The 20,309-nt window shown below is 35.3% G+C and overlaps 1 protein-coding gene across 1 annotated transcript in view; it reads right to left on the bottom strand.

Moving 5' to 3' along the window:
- Positions 1-1,016: 1,016 nt before the first annotated feature.
- The window catches only part of LOC140136896 (kinesin-associated protein 3-like), a 99,728-nt gene continuing 80,435 nt past the window's right edge, over positions 1,017-20,309 (bottom strand). The window contains exon 19 of the mRNA XM_072158516.1: positions 1,017-5,733. Within this exon, the coding sequence (XP_072014617.1) occupies positions 5,538-5,733 (196 nt within the window). The 3' untranslated portion in view covers positions 1,017-5,537. The remainder of the gene's footprint in view (positions 5,734-20,309) is intronic.

The following is a 20,309-nucleotide window of genomic DNA, read 5'->3' as shown; positions in this document are numbered from 1 at the left end:
TAACTAGTTTTTGTAAAAATTTAATTTTGTTACCCCTTCCCCCTAGTGAACAAGACTTTCGTTTAGAGGACAACGTCAAACTTTTGATTTGTACCCTTACAGACATCATAAATACTATATCTATTTTGTTAAAACATTATTCCTGTACAATATATACATCTCACAGCTGATATAATATTCTAACTTCAAAGAATATATTAATTGGCACAGTTTCAAATCTCTAATACCATAAGTAGTAATAAGCAGTACACATGTTTTAGTGTAATCAATGCTATTCCAGCTGAAATCCACACTTTCCCTGAGGAAGATTTTGGAAATATCTTCCTCAGAAGAGAGTATGAATTTCAGCTCCATTTGAATTTCATACACCCTCTGAGAAAGATTCAACCTCAATCTTCCACACAGAGAGGGTGAACTTCAAATAGAGTTGGTTAATGTGCTTATTCCATTTGCAATTCATACTCTTCTTGTGAAAGATATTTCAAAAATATTCCATGGGGGAGTATGGACTTTAAATGGGAAAGCCCAATTTTGCTCATTGGGCTATAATAGCACAAAATAGATAACCACCACATTCCATATTAAGTGTTGAAATTCCAAATTTGTCTCCAAACTAATTTAGGGCTGAAATTTCAAACTTTCTTGATTTTTACATCTGTTCAAACATTTTTCCAAGGATTCTTCCAATCTGATTTGTGTGAATCTTATAGCTTTTTTGAACCTATGCACCAAGTAATGGGAAGAATCTAAAGATTCTCATAAAATGCTGTTGCCAGGTAAAACTAAATTCTACCTATGTATTTTGGCTCATTCATGTATTCAAAACAGAAACAAAGTTGTGGAATTTTATACTTTTTGCCCTGCATTGCTTGGAGCCTGTTCCAAAAATGACTTTGGATTTCTCAAAATCTCTTTTTTGTTCCCAAATAAATTTCTCTCTTTAGGCAACAAGAAAAAACCCTATTCTATGGAACAACCGACTAAGTATTTGCATTTTGGGAATTCGTTATTTTTCAAACTGAATGCGAGTAGAAACACCTATTTTTTGGTTTAAAGTGGATCGATTTTGACTGATATCTTTAGAACAAAGGTTTTTTTCAGATTTTTCAAGCTTTCAATGGTTTTATTAGTTCATTTAGCCTCTTCCAGGAAAAACAAATCCTGACCAAAAGACCCGACTTTGAAAGTCCACCCACCCGGCCGTAGAACAGGGAGTTTTTTCTTGTCACCTGACCATATGGTTGCTTATTTTCTGGAACAACTGAAAATATCTTAATAAATTACCTTTATTTTATACATGTGTACACCAGTCATCTACATCTTGAGTACACATATGTTTTAAAACCAATCATACATGATATTTTAAGAAAATAACTGAGCAAACCATTTTCAAATATTTTCGGTATCTTTAACAGGTAGTGCTCCAGGAGCACAGCTTGTGTGATGATAACCTCTCAGTGGTTCATTCATGTCATTTACTGCATAAAGCTCCCAGAGCATAACACATTGAAGGAATCTCCTCAATTTTGCAACCACTTTCAACTAGTTCAAATATTGCATATCTCATCCTAGGATGCCTTATCAGGAGCAGATGGTCTTATACATAACCGAGTACACTCGTCACTATAAAATCATCTCAACTGAAATGTTTATAGACATGAATTTCCTCTCTATGAACATAAATATAGGTACAGCTATAGGGCTGTAAGGACGGTTCTGGATTATTGCATTTCAGAGAATTCTCAGTAATTTATATATTAAGGTGGGGTAGCAATAATGTGGATGTAGCTCATACAGTTGATTTCCACTAGAGATATAAACAGCTCAAATAGTTTTTGTGGAATAGAAATAAAGTTTCAAACAATTTAACATAAAAGTGCAATGATTTATAGTGCACTTCTCACTGTTCTTAAACACTTGAGAAAGTTCCTGCAATCTTCTTGGTTCTTTAGCAATGTGATATTAGACGGTTAACACGGTTCAGCACGTGCAAGTCAACGCAATATGTGTACGCGCTAATTGGACCATAGCAACAATGGGACTGATCGTTTCTAAGCCCTAGTTAATTCCTTGTCAAATGAAGGAATTAATTTGATAACAATATTAATCATAAGTATACCGAATTCAAATAAAACTATTAATCATAAGTATACCGAATTTTAATTGAATTGAAGTGTTTAAGAATGAGAATAAAGGTATTGTATTTAGCTGTTTGTGTTGTTATTCTACTTCAAATAATGGTGCCCCCCCCCCCATGTTAGGGGCCATCCATAATTTTCGCCATTTTAAGTAATGCACAAAGCGTGCGTAAGAGGGGGGAGGGGGTAAAAATTGTGGGCAGTTGTGTGTTTAAATGCCGATTTATGTGAGCAAAAAAAAAGGTGAAAATTTATGATATTTTCGTTTAGAACTTCATATACACCAGGACAGAGTATTTGGATATCTATTTATCAGTAGTACACGTGGGAAATTTTTCGCCATTTTATTTGAGCATAACTCGAGGGGGGTAAGAAATTATGCACGCTTTGTGTATAAGCGAAAATTATGGACGACCTCTTATATGAGATGATACCTTTATTCTCTAAACATAAAGCCACAAGCCTCAGCACACTTTACATGGATTTACAAACCATTGTGGCCCAAGACACACCATATAAACCATTTAGCAATGATCAGCGACTTGCAGCTATGAAGCGTACACCCTATATATACCACAATAAACCATCGCAGCCAGGTTCATGTAGATATGGGTAACCAATGCAGTTAGCTATTCCATTTGAAAGCCACAACCCCCATGAGTAAGGAAAATTCCATAAATCAACCAAATTCAGCCATTTAAAAAAAAAAAAAAAATTGGAAAAAATGGTTGGATCGGGAAGGGTTAAAACCCTTCCGATCCAACCATTTTTTCCAAAAACAAAGTTTAAGATGTGGAAGATTTTGCATTTCCAAACACAATTTCCCAAATATGGGCTAAAATTATGCAAAATTAAACATTGTCCATAGTTTCCAGCTGGAACTTGGAAAAACTTTCCATGTGGAATGACCACAACTTTAATTGAGATAGCAGTGTCATATCTTCTCCGGCATGATAATTAGGGGATGCAGATTTTAAATGGAATAGCCCAATTATTCAGAGTCAAAAGATACCAGCTGATACCCCTACAATAATAAATTTACTTTCACACTGTCTCTTTTGCTTCTTGCCAACATAAATACTGTATCTTAACAGACTCAAGTTCATTTTGCTCCACTGATGGATATATGATTATAGCGGGTAACACCTCCAAACACGGTTATAATAACATACACACTGTTGATTTGCCAACAGGATGAAATGATTTCTGGTGCACACACATGACTAGACACATTATCGTTACCGTAACAATGCTAACTAAATGTGGCTAGACGCAGTACGGATAATAAAACATTGCACTACTTTGTTGTTCCGCCGCTCAATTATTGCCAAAATACGGGAAGTCTACGGTTTCTTTCAACCTACTTTGCGTTACAATAACACAGTTCGAAAAGAAAACTTGCCCCATTCTTACTGGGAATGTTTTGATATTTTTTGGTAAACCATTGCAAACCATCAAAGTTAAGGGTGGTTAAATGGACATTCCAGATGAAATCCTTATACCCCCTATGGTAGACATGACCTTAATCTTCCATACAGGGGGGTGTATATTTCAAATGGAGTTGCCAATTCAGGTAACTCCTATTTGAAATTCACACTCCGTATGTGGGAGATTAGGGTCATGCCTTCCATAGCGGGTGTATGGATTTTAACTGGAACAGCACATTTGCAACCTACTTTTTACATTACAATAGCACAGATCGAAGAGAAAATCTCTCTTAATATCTTATATAAGAATGTTTCTTTGATATTTGTTGGCAAACAATTGTAAACTAGTCAAGGGTATATAAATAGCTTGTAACTCCGATACATATACTAAAAAGATATTCTCTAATCTTTCCAGCATTGAATAAAGCCGGTACCCATTTATACACCTGGGTGGGGAGAGGCAAAAGGAATGAAAAGCATTGCCTAAGTGCACAACAAATTGATGCTGTTTGGACTCGAACCCACGACTTTTGAGTCATGGTCTGCTGTGCAATGTACCCCTTTAACATAGTATAGAGGCCGTCAGCCTTTCACCATCTTGTGGGTACAAATGATACATGTGTGTCGGACAATTACACGCAGGGCGCAGCTTGCCACGCAGCTGTTATCACATATAGCGACATGGTGATTTTGCTATTCACGCATAGGAATCGAATGACCATCGCAGCGTGTACCAACAAGATGGTGGCATATGACGTCACGCTGACGGCCTCTATACATGTACATAATTATCCTACCTCCATGTTAACGTCAGATTTGTCTTTATTAGATTGCTTCGACATTTGATATCTGCACAATTTATTAGCACTTGTCCGAAAAATGCTAAAATCTACATTTTCATGAATTTCAGAGTGTTGCGGTGGTTGAGCAAGTCGGGGTTAGAATTTTTGGTACAAATCCGTGAATCATTCCTTGCAAATATAATGTTCACAATCTAAACAGCTTAAAGTTTATACAAACCCTGCTGGCAAATACGAATAAAGTTAACATTTATGACTTCCACATGACATCAAACACATTTGAAATGAATATAATACATCCAATTCATGAGTCAACAGGGTATGTCAATCATTAGTCACTTATTCTTACCATGTAACTATCCAGAGCTCAAACAAGTGTATCCCACCAAATATTATCAAGTCATCCAGGCTCTGCTACATTCTACATAATATTAGGTATATCTTTACATAATCACAAGTCTGAATTTGTCTCGTGCTAGTGACAACTCATAGTCCTGCCGTTCAGCACTGCCTACACAGTATCTTGATAAACCTATACATCGGCGGGTTTATTAAAAGTTTGCTTCTAGGCCTAATATTAAGACTTACGTTTTAGGCCAAAGCTGCTTATAACTTAACCCACTCTACACGGGTGTCGACTGCAGACGAAAAGTTTCACATTTTCTTTAAAAATTCAAACAAAAATTTCAGAATTGTACATTTTGATGACCATATTTGGAATCGGCATAAAAATGCATCAACATGAGTACAAATAAGCCTAGTATTGGTTCAGTGGTTCTTGAGATAGCTCCTGATATTTTGAGAAAATATCTCAAAACTTGGATTTCTTATGTCATGAAGCTTAATGGCTAGCACATAGAGCATTAATGATTGTGTGTGAATAAGAGAGATGTATAACATAATACCCTGCAAACAATATATGATCTACCTACTTCCATCTGGTCTGCCCACTGCTTTTGGACTGATCAAAACCCAAACCAAACAAATCAATATTCATGATCTCCTTCTCATACCATGGCTCGTTTTTGGTGACTCCTTACAACGATTAAACAGTGGTATGTCCTCGTAAGTCTACCGTACTGGTCCATTTGTCCTGGGTAATTGCCCACTTGTTATGCTATACACTCCTTGAACATCACACAGAGATCAGCCTACCCCGTTTTGTCCGCTAGTCAATATTCATAATTGCCTCTCCCATACCCGTACTCATCCTGTGACCCCCTCACATCATTGTCATACTGATATCCTCCTATCGGTCTACCATACTGGTCCACTTCCACAGGTTGACCGTATTCGTCCACTGCTTGACCACTTGGTAAGAAGCCGACACGAGAGCCTGGTCTGAAGCCATCATAATCTTGGTTGTACCTGGACAGAAAAACAACAAAATGGTATAATTTGGTTAGAACAAATTCAAATTAATATGATCATCATGGCACATTTTAACTGTTGTTCTGGTTTCTGTGTATGAATCAAAGCGAGGGATCTGATTGAACGCATTTACTTCCAAACAGGGAGTGTGAATTTCAAATGGGGTTACCTGACTGGGTAAATAACAAGTCGTTCTCAATGTACTTGATCTATTCTATCCACTAATCACACCCCCCCTCCATTGAAAACCTTGGGAGAGGTGTTCACATTATCCTTTCAAAGTGGGCAAAATTTACATTGCAATGCACTTGACTAGAGACCCTAGTAATAAAGCAACCAGAACAGTGAAACAATTGAAATGGCAGTCATGTTGGAGGACAAGGGGGAGGACAGTTTGAGATGATAGAAGAATAAGTCTCTAGACTGATTACACAACCATTCATCATAACTACCACTTGTTTCATTATATGTGACTCCTCGGCACAACTGAGCCCGGAAGTCGCTAATCATCATTTTTGAGATATTCAACCAAAATATTCTGCTTGAAATTAGCTTTAAAATGATGTATATCATGTCTATAGTACTTGACATTTAAGTAGTGAAAAATCAATAAAACAGTCAATAAATCCTTTGTTTCCTATTGTTTATTGTTAAGTTCAATGGAGCATATCTCAATAGTGGCACTGGCGACATCCGGGCTCAGTTGTGCCGAGGGGTCACATATTGTCATGGGAAATTCACAGTGGTGGCCTCTGGAGGACACAATTTTATTTAAATGAAGATGAAATTTAGATGAGTAATTCATGTTTCTATGTTGTAAAATCATACATCCCATATTTGTAATAAATAGATTACTAAAGTTAACCATTTTTTTGTTAAATCGCAACATCCGTTACTTTGAATTTCAGATTTGTTAGTATGTAATTCATGTATACCCCATGATTTATAATGATCTAAATTACCTATTTCATGCAGCATTTTAATGTCTTCAGGTACCCCAAACATTTAAAATGTTTTGTCTTAAAAGACAAAACATTTTGTACAAGAAATATCTGATTGTCCCTTTAAAACAATACCGCAAAGCACAATATTTTCGCAGGACAAAAATTGTTCACAATTTTAAAAGACCATAATTTTTGCGGTACGTAATTTGTGCGAAAATACATTCTTAAAAGCAAAATAGGAAAAAGAAATATTTGCGGGCACGAAAATGTTACCAATCCATGTCACTTAAATTCACAAAAATGTCATACCCGCAAATATCTTATGCTTACATGGTATATCCAATAAGAGGAAGGAAGGAAGGTGAGGCAAAGGAAAAGCAAGGGTCTAACTTCCTACTTGTCAAATTTGATATTTCATCACTCACAAGAGACATCTAAAACAACATTCTTAAAACATAGTGAGGAATTAAGTTATTACACATATTGGTTATTACGCCCATGTTCACGTAAAGTACCAAAAAGTAACTGAAACTGTGATTCAGATAACGTTTTCTATATACCTAATTAGCACCCGGTGCTTGGAGTCGGTAATTTTCAAAAGGCATTTTCCCCTGGGGCATTTATATAAACAAAATCAAATAAAAACCATCATAATTCTAAACTGGAAGGTTTGTTTAGAAAAGTAATTTTATTCAAACATTTGATAGAATTTTGTTGTACAGAAAATGGACATGTAACAGCCATCACTCAAATAATTCTGCAGGGGGCATTTAAAGGTGCAGGTGGGACATTAATTAGGCTGAATATGGTATGCATCATATGCTACAGCTTTGTTAAAACTAAGAGTACTTTTGAAAATGTCACATCTTAATCAAATTACATTATCAATCTGCAACTTCGTCAGACATTTTATTTCACACATTCCAGCCTAAACATGTTGTATCAAAACCATCCATATTTATTTGTTTGTTAGTTCCGTTACAAACTTTTGTGGTGCCACGATTAATCATCACCTAACATTATATTTCTTGAATTCATTTAATCCTTTCCTTTTGTCAAAAAAATTTACAAACAAACCCGCAACATCTTTGTTATTGATATTTAAACTAATCGGCTACAACTACTGTTCATAGATGTTGAATGATAATGGTTTTGAGTTTGCCACCGCACTGTCAAAATTTCAAGGTTGCGGTTTGCAGCTCTGGGACTGGCAGGATTCTGCCCCGAATTGTGGCAAGATGGAGATCATCTCATCAATGTAGAACAGATTCTGAACAGAAAGAAAGAGTAAGATTTAGTGGGGGAAAATGGTCAGGAAACAGCAGCTCATAGAGACTAAGGTACTGACAAGCATACAAACAGACATGAGAATGGCTTTTTTCAAAACTCATTCATTCTTAAAAGGTCCAAAACAGGCTGAAAAAAAAATGCATAAATTTGGACAATAAAACTGTCTGAATTCAGGCAAAAGCCTGAAAATTATTATGCCTGAAACAAAATAAATGCCACAGGTTTGTGAGACAAATTACTCCTGCTTTATCAAACTCGATGAGAAGAAAGAAGAGGGCATGCCGAGTGAGCAAGAAAGGGATTAAATTAGGGATATAAAGAGGCGGAGAGAAGAAGGGGAGACAAGAAAGACAAAGACAAAGGCAAGAGTAAACAGACTGAGGACAGAGAGAGAGAGAGACAGACAAATCATAGACTGAAGGAGCAAGAGTGAGTGAAAGAAAGAATGTAGGGGAAACAGAAACGAGAGATGGAGAAAAGAGAGATTTGGAGACAACTCACAGGGGGTGAAATTTTCTTGCAGCATAGAAAAATCAATATTGATTCTCATCACAAGACTTTCGCAAGAATCAACCGATTCTGATGTTGTTTACTAACATTTTTGCACAAATTAATTTTGGTCCTTGCCAATCAAAATTTAGGAGAATCATTGTAAAAATTAATTCTCTGATTCTTGTCAAAATTGAATTCCTGACTCGCAACTGAATCAAAGTACTAAATATTTGAAAAAAAATTTTTTTGCTAATACCGTATCGCTCATTCTACAAAATCCGGTGCCAATCCACTAAAAAAATAGAAAAAATAAAAGTTGTTCAAAAAGACCTGCTTTTTGTGTTTTTTAAAAGTAAATGTATCACTACTTTCAGATGTAAAAATTGCCAACACCACTTGCATATTTTTCTTTCAGGAAGTCATGATGTTTTTAACACTAAAACTCAATGTAATGTGAGCTACGTTACCGACTATAAAATGGGCTGGTTTTACTCAATCCAAGGTCATAAAAAGCAAATTAAAGATCACTTGAGTGAAATGTAAAACAGATTTCACCATTTCATAGAAGTTTTGAAGATGCTTAAATGAGTGTGTAACGTAGCTCACAGTAACGTAGTTCACTGATTTTTAATGTTTTTAATGTGATTTGCGAACGTTAGAATGTTATGTCCGTTAATTCTAATATAAATGGGGTTCGACCACTGGTAGCTTTCACATATTATTAGGAAGTACATGTAATACAAGTGCATACTATAGAATCCTGGTAACGTAGCTCACCAATCTTAACATGGTTGGTCGAAATTTCAATGTTTACAACATTTCTATGCCAAAAATGCTACAGCATCACAATTTTACTGTGATTTTTAAAACCTATGAGTGTTTCCTTTCAAAACCGCAAATTACATTGATACCTCTGTTTTACTTCTTTCCAATAACGTGTGTTAAAAGGGGGTAACGTAGCTCACAGCGTTTTGGTGGAAAGTGCAATTTATTTTAGAATTACACAAAGACATTTTAATCACTAAAAAATAATGTTGATAAACAATATGATGGTACGTTATCTAATTAAAAAACAACAAATATGTAAAGAAATCGCATTTATTCAAAGAAAATATTCAGGGTTAGATGTGACACGTGAGCTGTGGAAACGCATTTTTAGCGATTTTTGAGCCTTTGCAAGGGTTAATCAGGCTGAAGAAAGCATTTAAAGTATGGAAAACTATATATGTCCGTGTAGATCTCGTTGAGTTCTACCAGAAAAACAACATATTTGAAGCCCTAAATGCTCGACAAAGTTTTTGTGGACCAAAGAATGGAAAAAAGGCTATTGGCACCGGATTTTGTAGAATGAGCGGTATGTCAAAAAGGTAATATCTGAATATCACTGGCACTAATCCAGCAAACACAGATATTCTGTCCATTTTCAGATCTAAGATAACCTTTAGAAAAATTTGCCAAGTAAATCAGTGTCATGCTAACCTGTAATTACACATGACAACTGCATTACCTACATGACATCCTCAATTTCTTCATTTGTTGAGGTTCTGAACTAAAAGTAAACCTTGGATATACTTACTAAAGATGAAGAATGGAGCTTGGGGAGACTGATAAAAATTGATGGAGAGGCTATTTTAAAGTGGACTCAAACCACTGACCACTGTCATCTGCATTAGCTATACTAGTACTTCTAATCGGCCACACAGGTTTACTGTCAAACAATGGGCTATTCCTGTTGAAATCCACATACCCCCAAAGAAAAACATGACTTTAATCTCCACACAGGGAGTGTAGATTTTAAGTGAAGTCACCCGTCCTGGTAACTCCATGGGAGATTAAGGCCATGTCTTCCATAAGGGGTGTATGGTTCACAACTGGAATAGCCCAATGTTAGCCTTAATCACCCAAACTGTTTAAGCAGTCATTAGATTCACCCAACCTATCTCAACAAGCCACCTAAACAGTTTAATAATAATCATAATCCTTCAAGATCAAAGAAGCGCACTCTGTGTGTCTTGGCTAACCCCAAACATTTGCAATGAAGGATGCCCATTACCTATGCTTTGGACCTGGGATCTTTCAGTTCTGATGTGTGATCACAGAGCTCAATTAAACTCTGAATATGATACAGAAATCTGAATCTGGAACATCCACACAAAGAAAGCACTAGATGGCTGTTACCCATGCCACTGCAGATGGCAGACCTGTCAACCTACCCAAGTCAGAAAGATCGAGGGACATTGAGGCCAAAACCACACAAACCAGGTACCGACAAATTCAAAGACTTGAGGTGTGCAATACTTTCAGAATTCAGGTAAGGTTTTGCAGGTCTAAATTTATCACAATAGACTAAAGAGAATGCTATAGCAAAATTTTAAAGTGAAATTTGAATCTTTTTTTATTGTTCTTACATTTAAATTTGCCATCACTAAAATTTTCAGAAAGCAGGACTGTCCCTCTTTTTCACTTTGGAAAACTCCAAATGAGCGACAGTCCTTCAAAATAAGGGACAGTTGGCAGGTCTGAGATGGCACTAAATATAAATGTCGCATGACAATCGCCACACCACCAACAAAAAAATGTATAGCAATCTAGCACCAATTTCAGAAAGGCTGAAGATCAAATGACTCAAGATTTGCTGGACACTGCACCAGAGGAAAACAAAAGCAGCTTAAAGAAGCCTACCTACCAGTACCCATGGTAAGAGATCCAGAGGGCAAGCATGCAAAAAGTACATCAAGCACTGGATGACACAGGAATACACCAAAACATCAACTGTATACAGAATATAGACAAGTGTGGAAAGCTATCACAGGTGTTCAAAGTCTTCGCTAGCAAATAAGCAAGCACACATTCATCTGTTCATGACTGTTCTCAGCATTTGTACTTTTTCCATTCTCATGAAAACATCTAATACCACATTCATCATCACTATTTATACGGATGTGAATATAAATTGAGGGAGACAAGTTTGAAATATTCAAGACTTACAAGAACTAAATGGGACGGGATGTTACATTGCATTTCTATATTTTTATGTAGAGTTAATGCACTTCAATTCAAAAATACCACCTATGTTTTTTTTTATTTCATATCATTTTGATAAAAACTTCAGAGGAAACATAATTTTACTAAATCTAAAAATTACTTAAATTGTTAGTAGCATAGATGTACTAAAAAAGCCACTATAGTATTAGTAGACAATGAGAGCCATCTATTAGAGACAAAATAAGACATTTTATATTTGCTGCAATATCTCTACTTAAGTGCATTGATATTAAGACTCTATATTGATAGAAGCTTTTGCATATTTCCAATATATTGATGCACACCATCCTGTCTCATGACCTTTATATTTTGACATGAAACAAATACAGTGACCCATAAAGAGTTTTCCTTGGCAATCGGTAGTGCACTGTTAAGAAATATCTAGAAAGACTAATAATATTTCTTCTTTTTTCTACTTTTTTTTATTGATGTATCCTTAAGGGATCTAAAATGAGCGTTTATTATGTTTCGACAGTATTTTTTTAGACATGAGAGCACCTCAGACTATCGAATTGCATTCTGAATCTGAAGCATGTCTTTCTGATATCAAATAATTTTCATTTTTGAAAATCACAATATAATACAAATTTTATGACAAATTATAAAAATTTGATATTTTTCAAATTTTGATATATAACAGTCCTCGAAGTAAATTATATAAATTTAATGATATATTCTTAAAGTGTATGTAGCAGGGAGGAAAAGCCGACGGTCAATTGAAAATTTTGACCTTTCATATTGAAGATATGGATTTTTTTCCCAAAAGACCTATTTTTTTTTTTGGTGTTTTGGGGAAAAAATCCATATCTTCAATATAAAGGTCAAAATTTTCAATTGATCGTCGGCTTTTCATCCCACCTACATACACTTTAAGTATAAATCATCAGATTTATAAAGTTTACTTCAAGTACTGTTAAATATCAAAAATATCAATTTTAATGATTTGCCATAAAATGTGTATTAAATTGCGAATTTCAAAAAATCAAAATTATTTGATATCAGAATGACATTCTTCATATTCAGAATGCAATTCGATATGTCTGATGTGCTCTGATGTCCCAAAATAAATACTGTCCAAACGTTCATACCCCAGCCCTTAAAAAAAGTACTTTTAATGTAATTCTATACAGATTTATCCTTTGTTAATAAATTTAAAAAATTGTTCATGTGCTTGCAAAATCACTGAAAATCTCTGTAAGATTATTTACAAATCATTTTGTCTGCAGTTAGCCGATTTTTCGATATCTATTAGTCTTAGATAAGTCATTGACCTATGCTTTCAATCAAGTGTAACATACTTTTATTATCATATTGTAGGCCTACAAGGGGGTCAAGAATTTGTAGGTCTTACAGATGCTACATTAAATCAAATTTCTTTTGTACTATAAGCAAATAACATGCGTCATATTTTCTTATTGTGGTTGATGATTTACAAACAAAACAATGAAAGCTCAAATGTTTGAATAAATATTATCATCAGGAAGTAAATCTTATACGCTCTTGATTTATTCGTTTCATCTTTTTACGTAATTCATGAAACATCTGTGCAGATCATTCTGGCCTGATGGTCATTGACCCTGGGTCATATCATGTCAATGACAATGGGGTCATCCAGGGAGTCATCATATCTTACTTGCAATAGATGTATATATCATAAAGCTTATCTGGATTATTCCCCATTATTCACTTTGAGCATAATTGACTTACTTTAATACTTACACTTGTATTTTAATTAAATATTGCATATATTTAATCTCAAAAGCCTGACTACACCTTCTGCTAGCCCTTTCCTTAACCTCAGTCATGCAGCTCTATGGGGGAATTGGCAAATAAAATTAAAGCACTGTAGTATTTTAGTACACCATTGGGCATTACAATCATGCAAATAGTAAAAATTCCAAGAAAAATTGAGGGCATCGCTGTGGAGCAGTTCCAATGTTTGTCCAAGCCGAGGCCTAGGTGGTCTCCTGTATAGCTATGTGTGATTTGCTCCACAGCGATGCCCTCAATTTTTTTTGAGTTTCTACTATTTGCATGATTGTAATGCCCAATGGTGTACTAAAATACCACAGTGTTTTAGTTTTATTTGCCAATTCCCCCATAGAGCTGCACAATTAATGGCTAAGTTGTTTTCTTATTTCGGCTTAAAATGAACAGAAAATCTCCTTGACAGTTGTTACTAATATCATCAATTATAATAATCAATTATAATAGTTATTGCCATGAACTAAAGGATTAAAACTCTAAAAATTAGTAATCAAATGAACTTGATAATTTCAATTATGTTAATTAATTAATGGATCCTTAGGTGGCATTGACCGAGCGGTGATGATGTACATGTAATACAGTTGTATCTCAAAACACCATCACATGTTGTGGTCACAAGTAAACAATTGACAAATTAACTATGGCGATCGAGGCCTAATCTTGAGGTTCATCAATTGCGCATATTAAATTATTTACTTTTGTGCTATACATCCGATGTAAATAATGATGTAACTTGCGCTGTATTACAAAGCAGGTCAGTGACCGCTGTTGTTAAGTATCTTTGATGTATTTTGTTTTCGCTTGTGCATTGCATGTCAGTAAAGTGTTTTTCATTTATTACCACTGGTTTTTTATTTCTTCTTTACCCTAGGTCCATATATTCAGATGGAAAATTACATATTCATCTATTCTCCTGTATGGCCTGGCCATTTTTGTATACACCAATACGAGAAGCGTTTAACGCATTTGGCCCTCTATTGACGGAATCACAGATGTACTAGTGCAGGAGATTTAATTTGTATGATCAATTCATGATCATGTATTGAAAAGCACTGTTGTGACAGTAATAAGTGATTGATGGAACCCCCGAGCTTGTGACACCGCAGATTGTGAATAGCATTTGAACATTGGGCTCATCTATCTTCTTAAATAATGGTCTCACTTAATCCCTAATTGGATGATTAAAAGCTTGTGAAATATCCTGCAAGAAGCAGGAAATCCTGAAAACAGCATGAAATTAGGCAAAAATACTCCAAAATGGACTGGAAATCAATACAATTGTGTAAATGTTGGCCACAAAAAATCCTGAAATCAGGAACTTAAAATCCTGAAGAATCGCACCCCTGTTACACGGAGTCATGGAACAGGTACACATAGATCCACAGCAACAGGGGCCTGCATAGGTATTGATTATGCCTCTGGCTTCTTGTCCATTTCTGCCACAAGAAAGGTCTAAAAACTATAAGCTGATCAATAGAAAGGTTTCATATGTTTAACAGATGCCTCTTTACCCACATCTACATTCTACAGCTAAACCTGTCACAGTGGCTCCATAATGTGGCTCTTTCTATCTACCCACAGGAATTCTGCCCATTACAAACAAAACATACATAAACATAATATCAGCCCATTGTTGACAAACTCTGCCTAAGGGACGTTTCAAAACACCACTTTAGGTTGGTCAACCAAACAGGTTTGTTACAATTGGACTTTTGCCCACAACAATGCTAATTTGACCATTTTGATTCCCTCACTTTCCTGTACAGTAGTCTGAATGACTGCAGTGAGTCGACACTACACAAAACCACTCGGATTCTAGGTTCATTTCTTTTCCAACTATTTCACGTTCGCCTTTCTTAATTTCTTGTCTTTTACAGTAATTTTCAAAAGTTTCAGTGGACAAGTTTCAGTTTCATAAATTCATTGGTGTAAATCTTGGGGGTGAGGGGATAACCCCCCCCCCAAGATGGTCCATACATTCGGGGACGGTCCATACATTCAACCACCAATGTTGACACCTCATTTGTGGGCATTTTAGCCCAAAAAAATGCCAATTTTTGTGGTCTTCACACAAATTTGTTGAACCATATTTACCCATTTTAGCTTCAATATGGCTAAAATGTCCTGTGCGCTTAGCGCCCATTTGTACCATTAACTTATTCTGTCGGCAAAAGGTGCTGGATTACCTATACTTCCAACCCTGTCCCTCCATGTCAAAAAGAAATCTATGCCATTGTTCCATTTGCCATCAAAACATAAAACCTGGATGTTGGCATCATGTAATGTTGCCTTCATAATGAACTTTCGGACAGGATATTGGTTTCATGAAGTTTTGGCTACTAAATAGGCCTCTTATAATAGTTTTGGCATTGTTCCACAGGTATATTAAGGTAACACTTGGTCAGTTGAGTGCTATATGAAGAAATGAAATAAATGGTCTATTTCACTTTCTTCTAATCGTCAAAGTAAATGTATCCACCAGCAGGTGGCCAATAGTTTTAAAGCTATCTCGAGACAGGAATATAATCACAACAAAACCACTGATTGAAGTACGGTACATAAATTTGACACAAGCCGAAGAAACATTTCACTAATTTACTGGGATGAAGTGGGTGTGTTCATGGATGGTATACATACAATGTATTTGAAATGGTAACACCCTTTTTCTTTGGGAAATTTGTTACTATTGAAAGACCACATTTTCCCAAGGAACCTACATTCACATTAACACCAAGAAGACCTTCATGGACAGATCGCACATTTTTATAAATTGCCATTTCTGTCATCAAAATATCCACATTTCTACAATTCTTAATGTCATCATTCTATATTTTCATGCTGCTGAGAGACATACAGCAGGATCAGGTCAGTCAAATCATTTTTTTGCACTTTTCCTAAACTGCCTCTGTACACTAGCCAATACCACACGCTTCTCACCACATAAAATCATCATTAACTGAAGCATAAACACTGACAGCAAAAAGAGATTTGATCGTTTCAATTAATTATTATTCTAATAAAAATTTCCTAAAGACAATTAGTTCATTTAAAAGAGAACTTCATGAATGTCAATCACATCATAATTGGTTAGCAATGATACTGCCAACAAGATCAATGACCCTGCTCCAGATATTGTGAAAGGGTTCCCATGCCAAATGCTGTTATTGCTAATAAAGCTGAGATTTTTGGGTAATTTACTGGCCAGTTATTAAAGGTATTATCATCAGGGATCAAATCTAAGTGGAGTGTGAAATGTGCACTTCAATTTTTTGAAATGGTCTCCAAACAGTATTTGTGTATAGCAATGATATTTATTGAAACTATATACCTACAAAATACTTAATAACAACAAGTCTGGCCTCTTGTAATTGGATTTTGTAATCAGGGACCAAGTTTAACAACATATTGGTGCCACTGAACTTTTCAGGCAAACTTTCATGCAAACCAGGCCAGGGCAAGGCTTGTAAATATATTGAATAAAAACTTTTTTTGGTATCCCACCCGAAATTCCAACCTGGTACCTTAGGAATGGGCAGTTACCCAAGAGCCTGCCCCCCCCCCCCTATATCCTAGCTTTAATTGCTAATGACAAAAGATTATTATTTCAATTTTTTTTTCAATTTTTTTTTTCAATTTCATTGAGCATCATACTGTTCATTGAAAAAGATAAATATTAAACAAAAGAAGGAACTATCACCTGAGAGTGTTCTGTGACTTTAAGACTACTTTAATGATAATCCAACTTGAACTTTTACTGAGTGTTTGTTATTTGTTTCTTGCATTGTGATATTTTTCTGTGTGTGTTCCATGGTCTCAATGAATTGGCCCCTAATATTGCTGTGTTTGAAGAACTGATTGGGTCGTATTCATGTATAGTGTTGTATCGTAATAGAGACATCAAATTCATCGATTGTTTAATTTAAACTAGCTGGCCCCTACCTCAAAACAACTTTACAGAAATCAAACCACGATCAGCCTTGACATAGAGAATTACAAAGAAGTTGAAACAATTACAATGTAAAATAATTAACATTGAAGTTGAAATATGTGCCAATGTCAGTGGTTGAAATATCTTGGAAGTAGCTATGCCAAAAGCACTTGTTGATTGATATCTCCGAAGATACCGCAAACCAGAAACACAGAATCATGAGCCAAGACAAGTTATGCAAACATTAATGTATTATCAAAGTTCAAAAGTTTTTCATTTGTAACAAGAGGCATATTTCTCAATTTTGTTCTTCTTCCATCATTACTGAAACCCAAAATGATTTTAATTTAGTATATCACAAGTATTTCCTTCAGATGGATTTCCTGAAACAAGTCTCCACTTCCTGAAGTCAGAAAATTTCCTGAAAATGTTCATCCTTACAGGAAAGCTTACAAGCTCATTCAGTTCCCTTAAATTGTGAGTGGCAAGCACAGGGCAGCAGGCCTGTCAACTTCAGAAAGTCAGTTTCAGCAGATCAAATCCATGTTTTATATTTTCCTTCAAAAGCTTGACCTTATACACTTGTTCTAAAATGAACATGATTGTCAATTTTCTAGCCATTCTGATTTTGGGCTTTATAGAGAAAGTCATAAATATTGGTTGCTGTCAAAGTTTAAAAGTTAAAGGCATATGTGTTCACTTGTTAGGAGAGACGCTCTCTCAAGATGTCTGTACCATATTGTCAGCCTGCTTCGCTAATTGCCCAAGTCATTTTTTGTAATTGTGAGAACAAAGAACAAAATGTGGTTCAAGCATGATCAGTTACGTAATCACCCTAATTATTTCGGATTATTCCCTTTCATTTGTTATTGTGCAAAGATTGGTGAATGAATATGTTTAAAATGCATGCTTGAACCACATTTTGTACTTTGTTCTCAAAATTACACAAAATGACTTAGGCAAAAAGCGTACCAGGCTGACGATATTGTTGTTCTTCTATCATACATTACTCAAAAAATTTAACGGATCAGAATCTGACAATTTTGATTTCACCCTCTTTCTTTTTTGTTCTTATGGTACAGACTTCAGTACTCGGTAGTGCAAGTGTTTGAATGAAATGATACTCAGCTGATTTACAAGGTTAATGTTTTTTTTTTTTTAAATACTAATAAATAAGTCTGGTCCTTTAATTTTGTTGAGTAGTGTATTACTGAAAGAAGAAAATATTTAAAATCAGCAAATTACAAGTGTTTCCTTCAGATGGATTTCCTGAAACAAAGACACCACATCCTGAAGTCAGAAAATTTCCTGAAAATGTTCATCCTATACAGGAAAACTTACAAGCTCATTCAGTTCCCACAAACCGTGAGTGGCAAGCACAGGGCAGTAGGCATGTCAACTTTACTTCTGTAAAAGAAAGCAACGGTCTCATCAACTTTAGGATGGGCATCAGGAAAACTTTCATCAGATCGATATCATTTTTATAAATTTATACTTCCTGAAATCTTGACCTTAACCTTGTTCTAAATTTAACACTGTTCTTGATTTTCTCCTTTTGAGTTTGATTTGGTTTGAATATAAATATATGTGTATTGCACACTGGTTTTTTTTTGGTAAGGTTTCTTTACATTTTGCATTTTCATAAGAAGGACTCGCATGCGGATTCCAACATCATAAAGTGATTGGTGACATCTTGTACAAGTTATACCAACCCTGTCATTTCATTAGCAATTCCATAATGGCCATATCATATGGGGATGTGCTGCAAACATGAGGCACATTTCAGAAATGATCATTTGGTATATCTATGACCTCCTTTTCGAGGTTTAATTTGGTATACAGATGGGTCATTTTTCAAAACACAATTCCCAAAAAATTGTGAAATTTAGTAAAAACTAAAGAAATACCTCCTCCATACCAAAACCAAACTTGAGCCCATCTTATAAAACAATAGTTAATCATAGTGTTACATTCATCCATGTATCTAAATATATTTTATTTTGCAAAACAAACTTTTGCAAGATATCTCAGCGGGTGTGCAAAATGTTGCCACTGTTTTCGCAAGCCTCCTAAGTAAGACTTTATCCTTGATGTTACATACATTATTCATCGTATCCATGAGGCCTACACACAGATATATTAGGATGTTGAAATTAAACCACCTTTCTGAAGCAAAACTAAAGAACAACAATACTTACTGGCGAGTGACAAGTTGGCAAAGAATGACTTTTCCTACTAAGGAAGTCTCAAAAAGTAGCAGGAAGTTACCAAAAAAAACCAACCAACTAGTGACATTACGACAAAATTGACAACTTAGTTCTCCACAAACAATAGACCAATCAACTTCAAACAATAACAAGACATGACAAATTACAAACAAACAAACAACAACAGCTTTGTTGCTTGCTTTCCGACGATAGGAAGTTTGCTGGAAACTTCCAGGAAGTTGTGTTATTAATTAGCAATGGAACAAACCAGGTGCTCTAATTATTACGTACGGACGAGGTTACTGAACGTATTATGTGTGATAACATTGTATAATCCTAATGACGTGCATAGACGATATTAATTCATAAACAATTATGATTAATAATTTCTCAACAGCTGATCAACGTTAATAAAAACAACATCATGTTTCATAAAGTTACAATTAATCTTTCTGGGAGAACAGTACAGGCATGTAATACAAGACGATCCCAAAGTTTGTGCACAGTGGGGCCAATTCCTTATATCGACATTCTTTATACAACAAGATGGTCCTGTACGAAAGATATTGACTCATTCTCTGGCCCTGGGTCCAATTAACAAACAGTTATATAATGTTCTAAGCTATGCGTCTCAAGTTATGATGGTCGCAAGTAAACATGGTCTATATTAGAAACCTAGAGTAAAGTTCTCGTAACTTGACGATGCATTCTGGGCTGGTCCATAAAAGACACATGCTTGAGTCCATGGGTAAATTCATGCAAAATGCATAAGCCAGGCTAGCCTAGCTTATAGATATAAGCCAGGCTACCCTAGCCTATATAAAAGCAAAAAATAAAAACAAAAAACAAAAGCAAAAAAGAAGAAGAAGCAAAGGAAAATCACTCGTAACAATTTTGTTT

Source organism: Amphiura filiformis, chromosome 17, assembly GCF_039555335.1.
Source record: "Amphiura filiformis chromosome 17, Afil_fr2py, whole genome shotgun sequence".
NCBI lineage: Eukaryota > Metazoa > Echinodermata > Ophiuroidea > Amphilepidida > Amphiuridae > Amphiura > Amphiura filiformis.
Note: the sequence above shows the minus strand (reverse complement) of the source record. Positions and strands in the feature narration are given on the sequence as shown.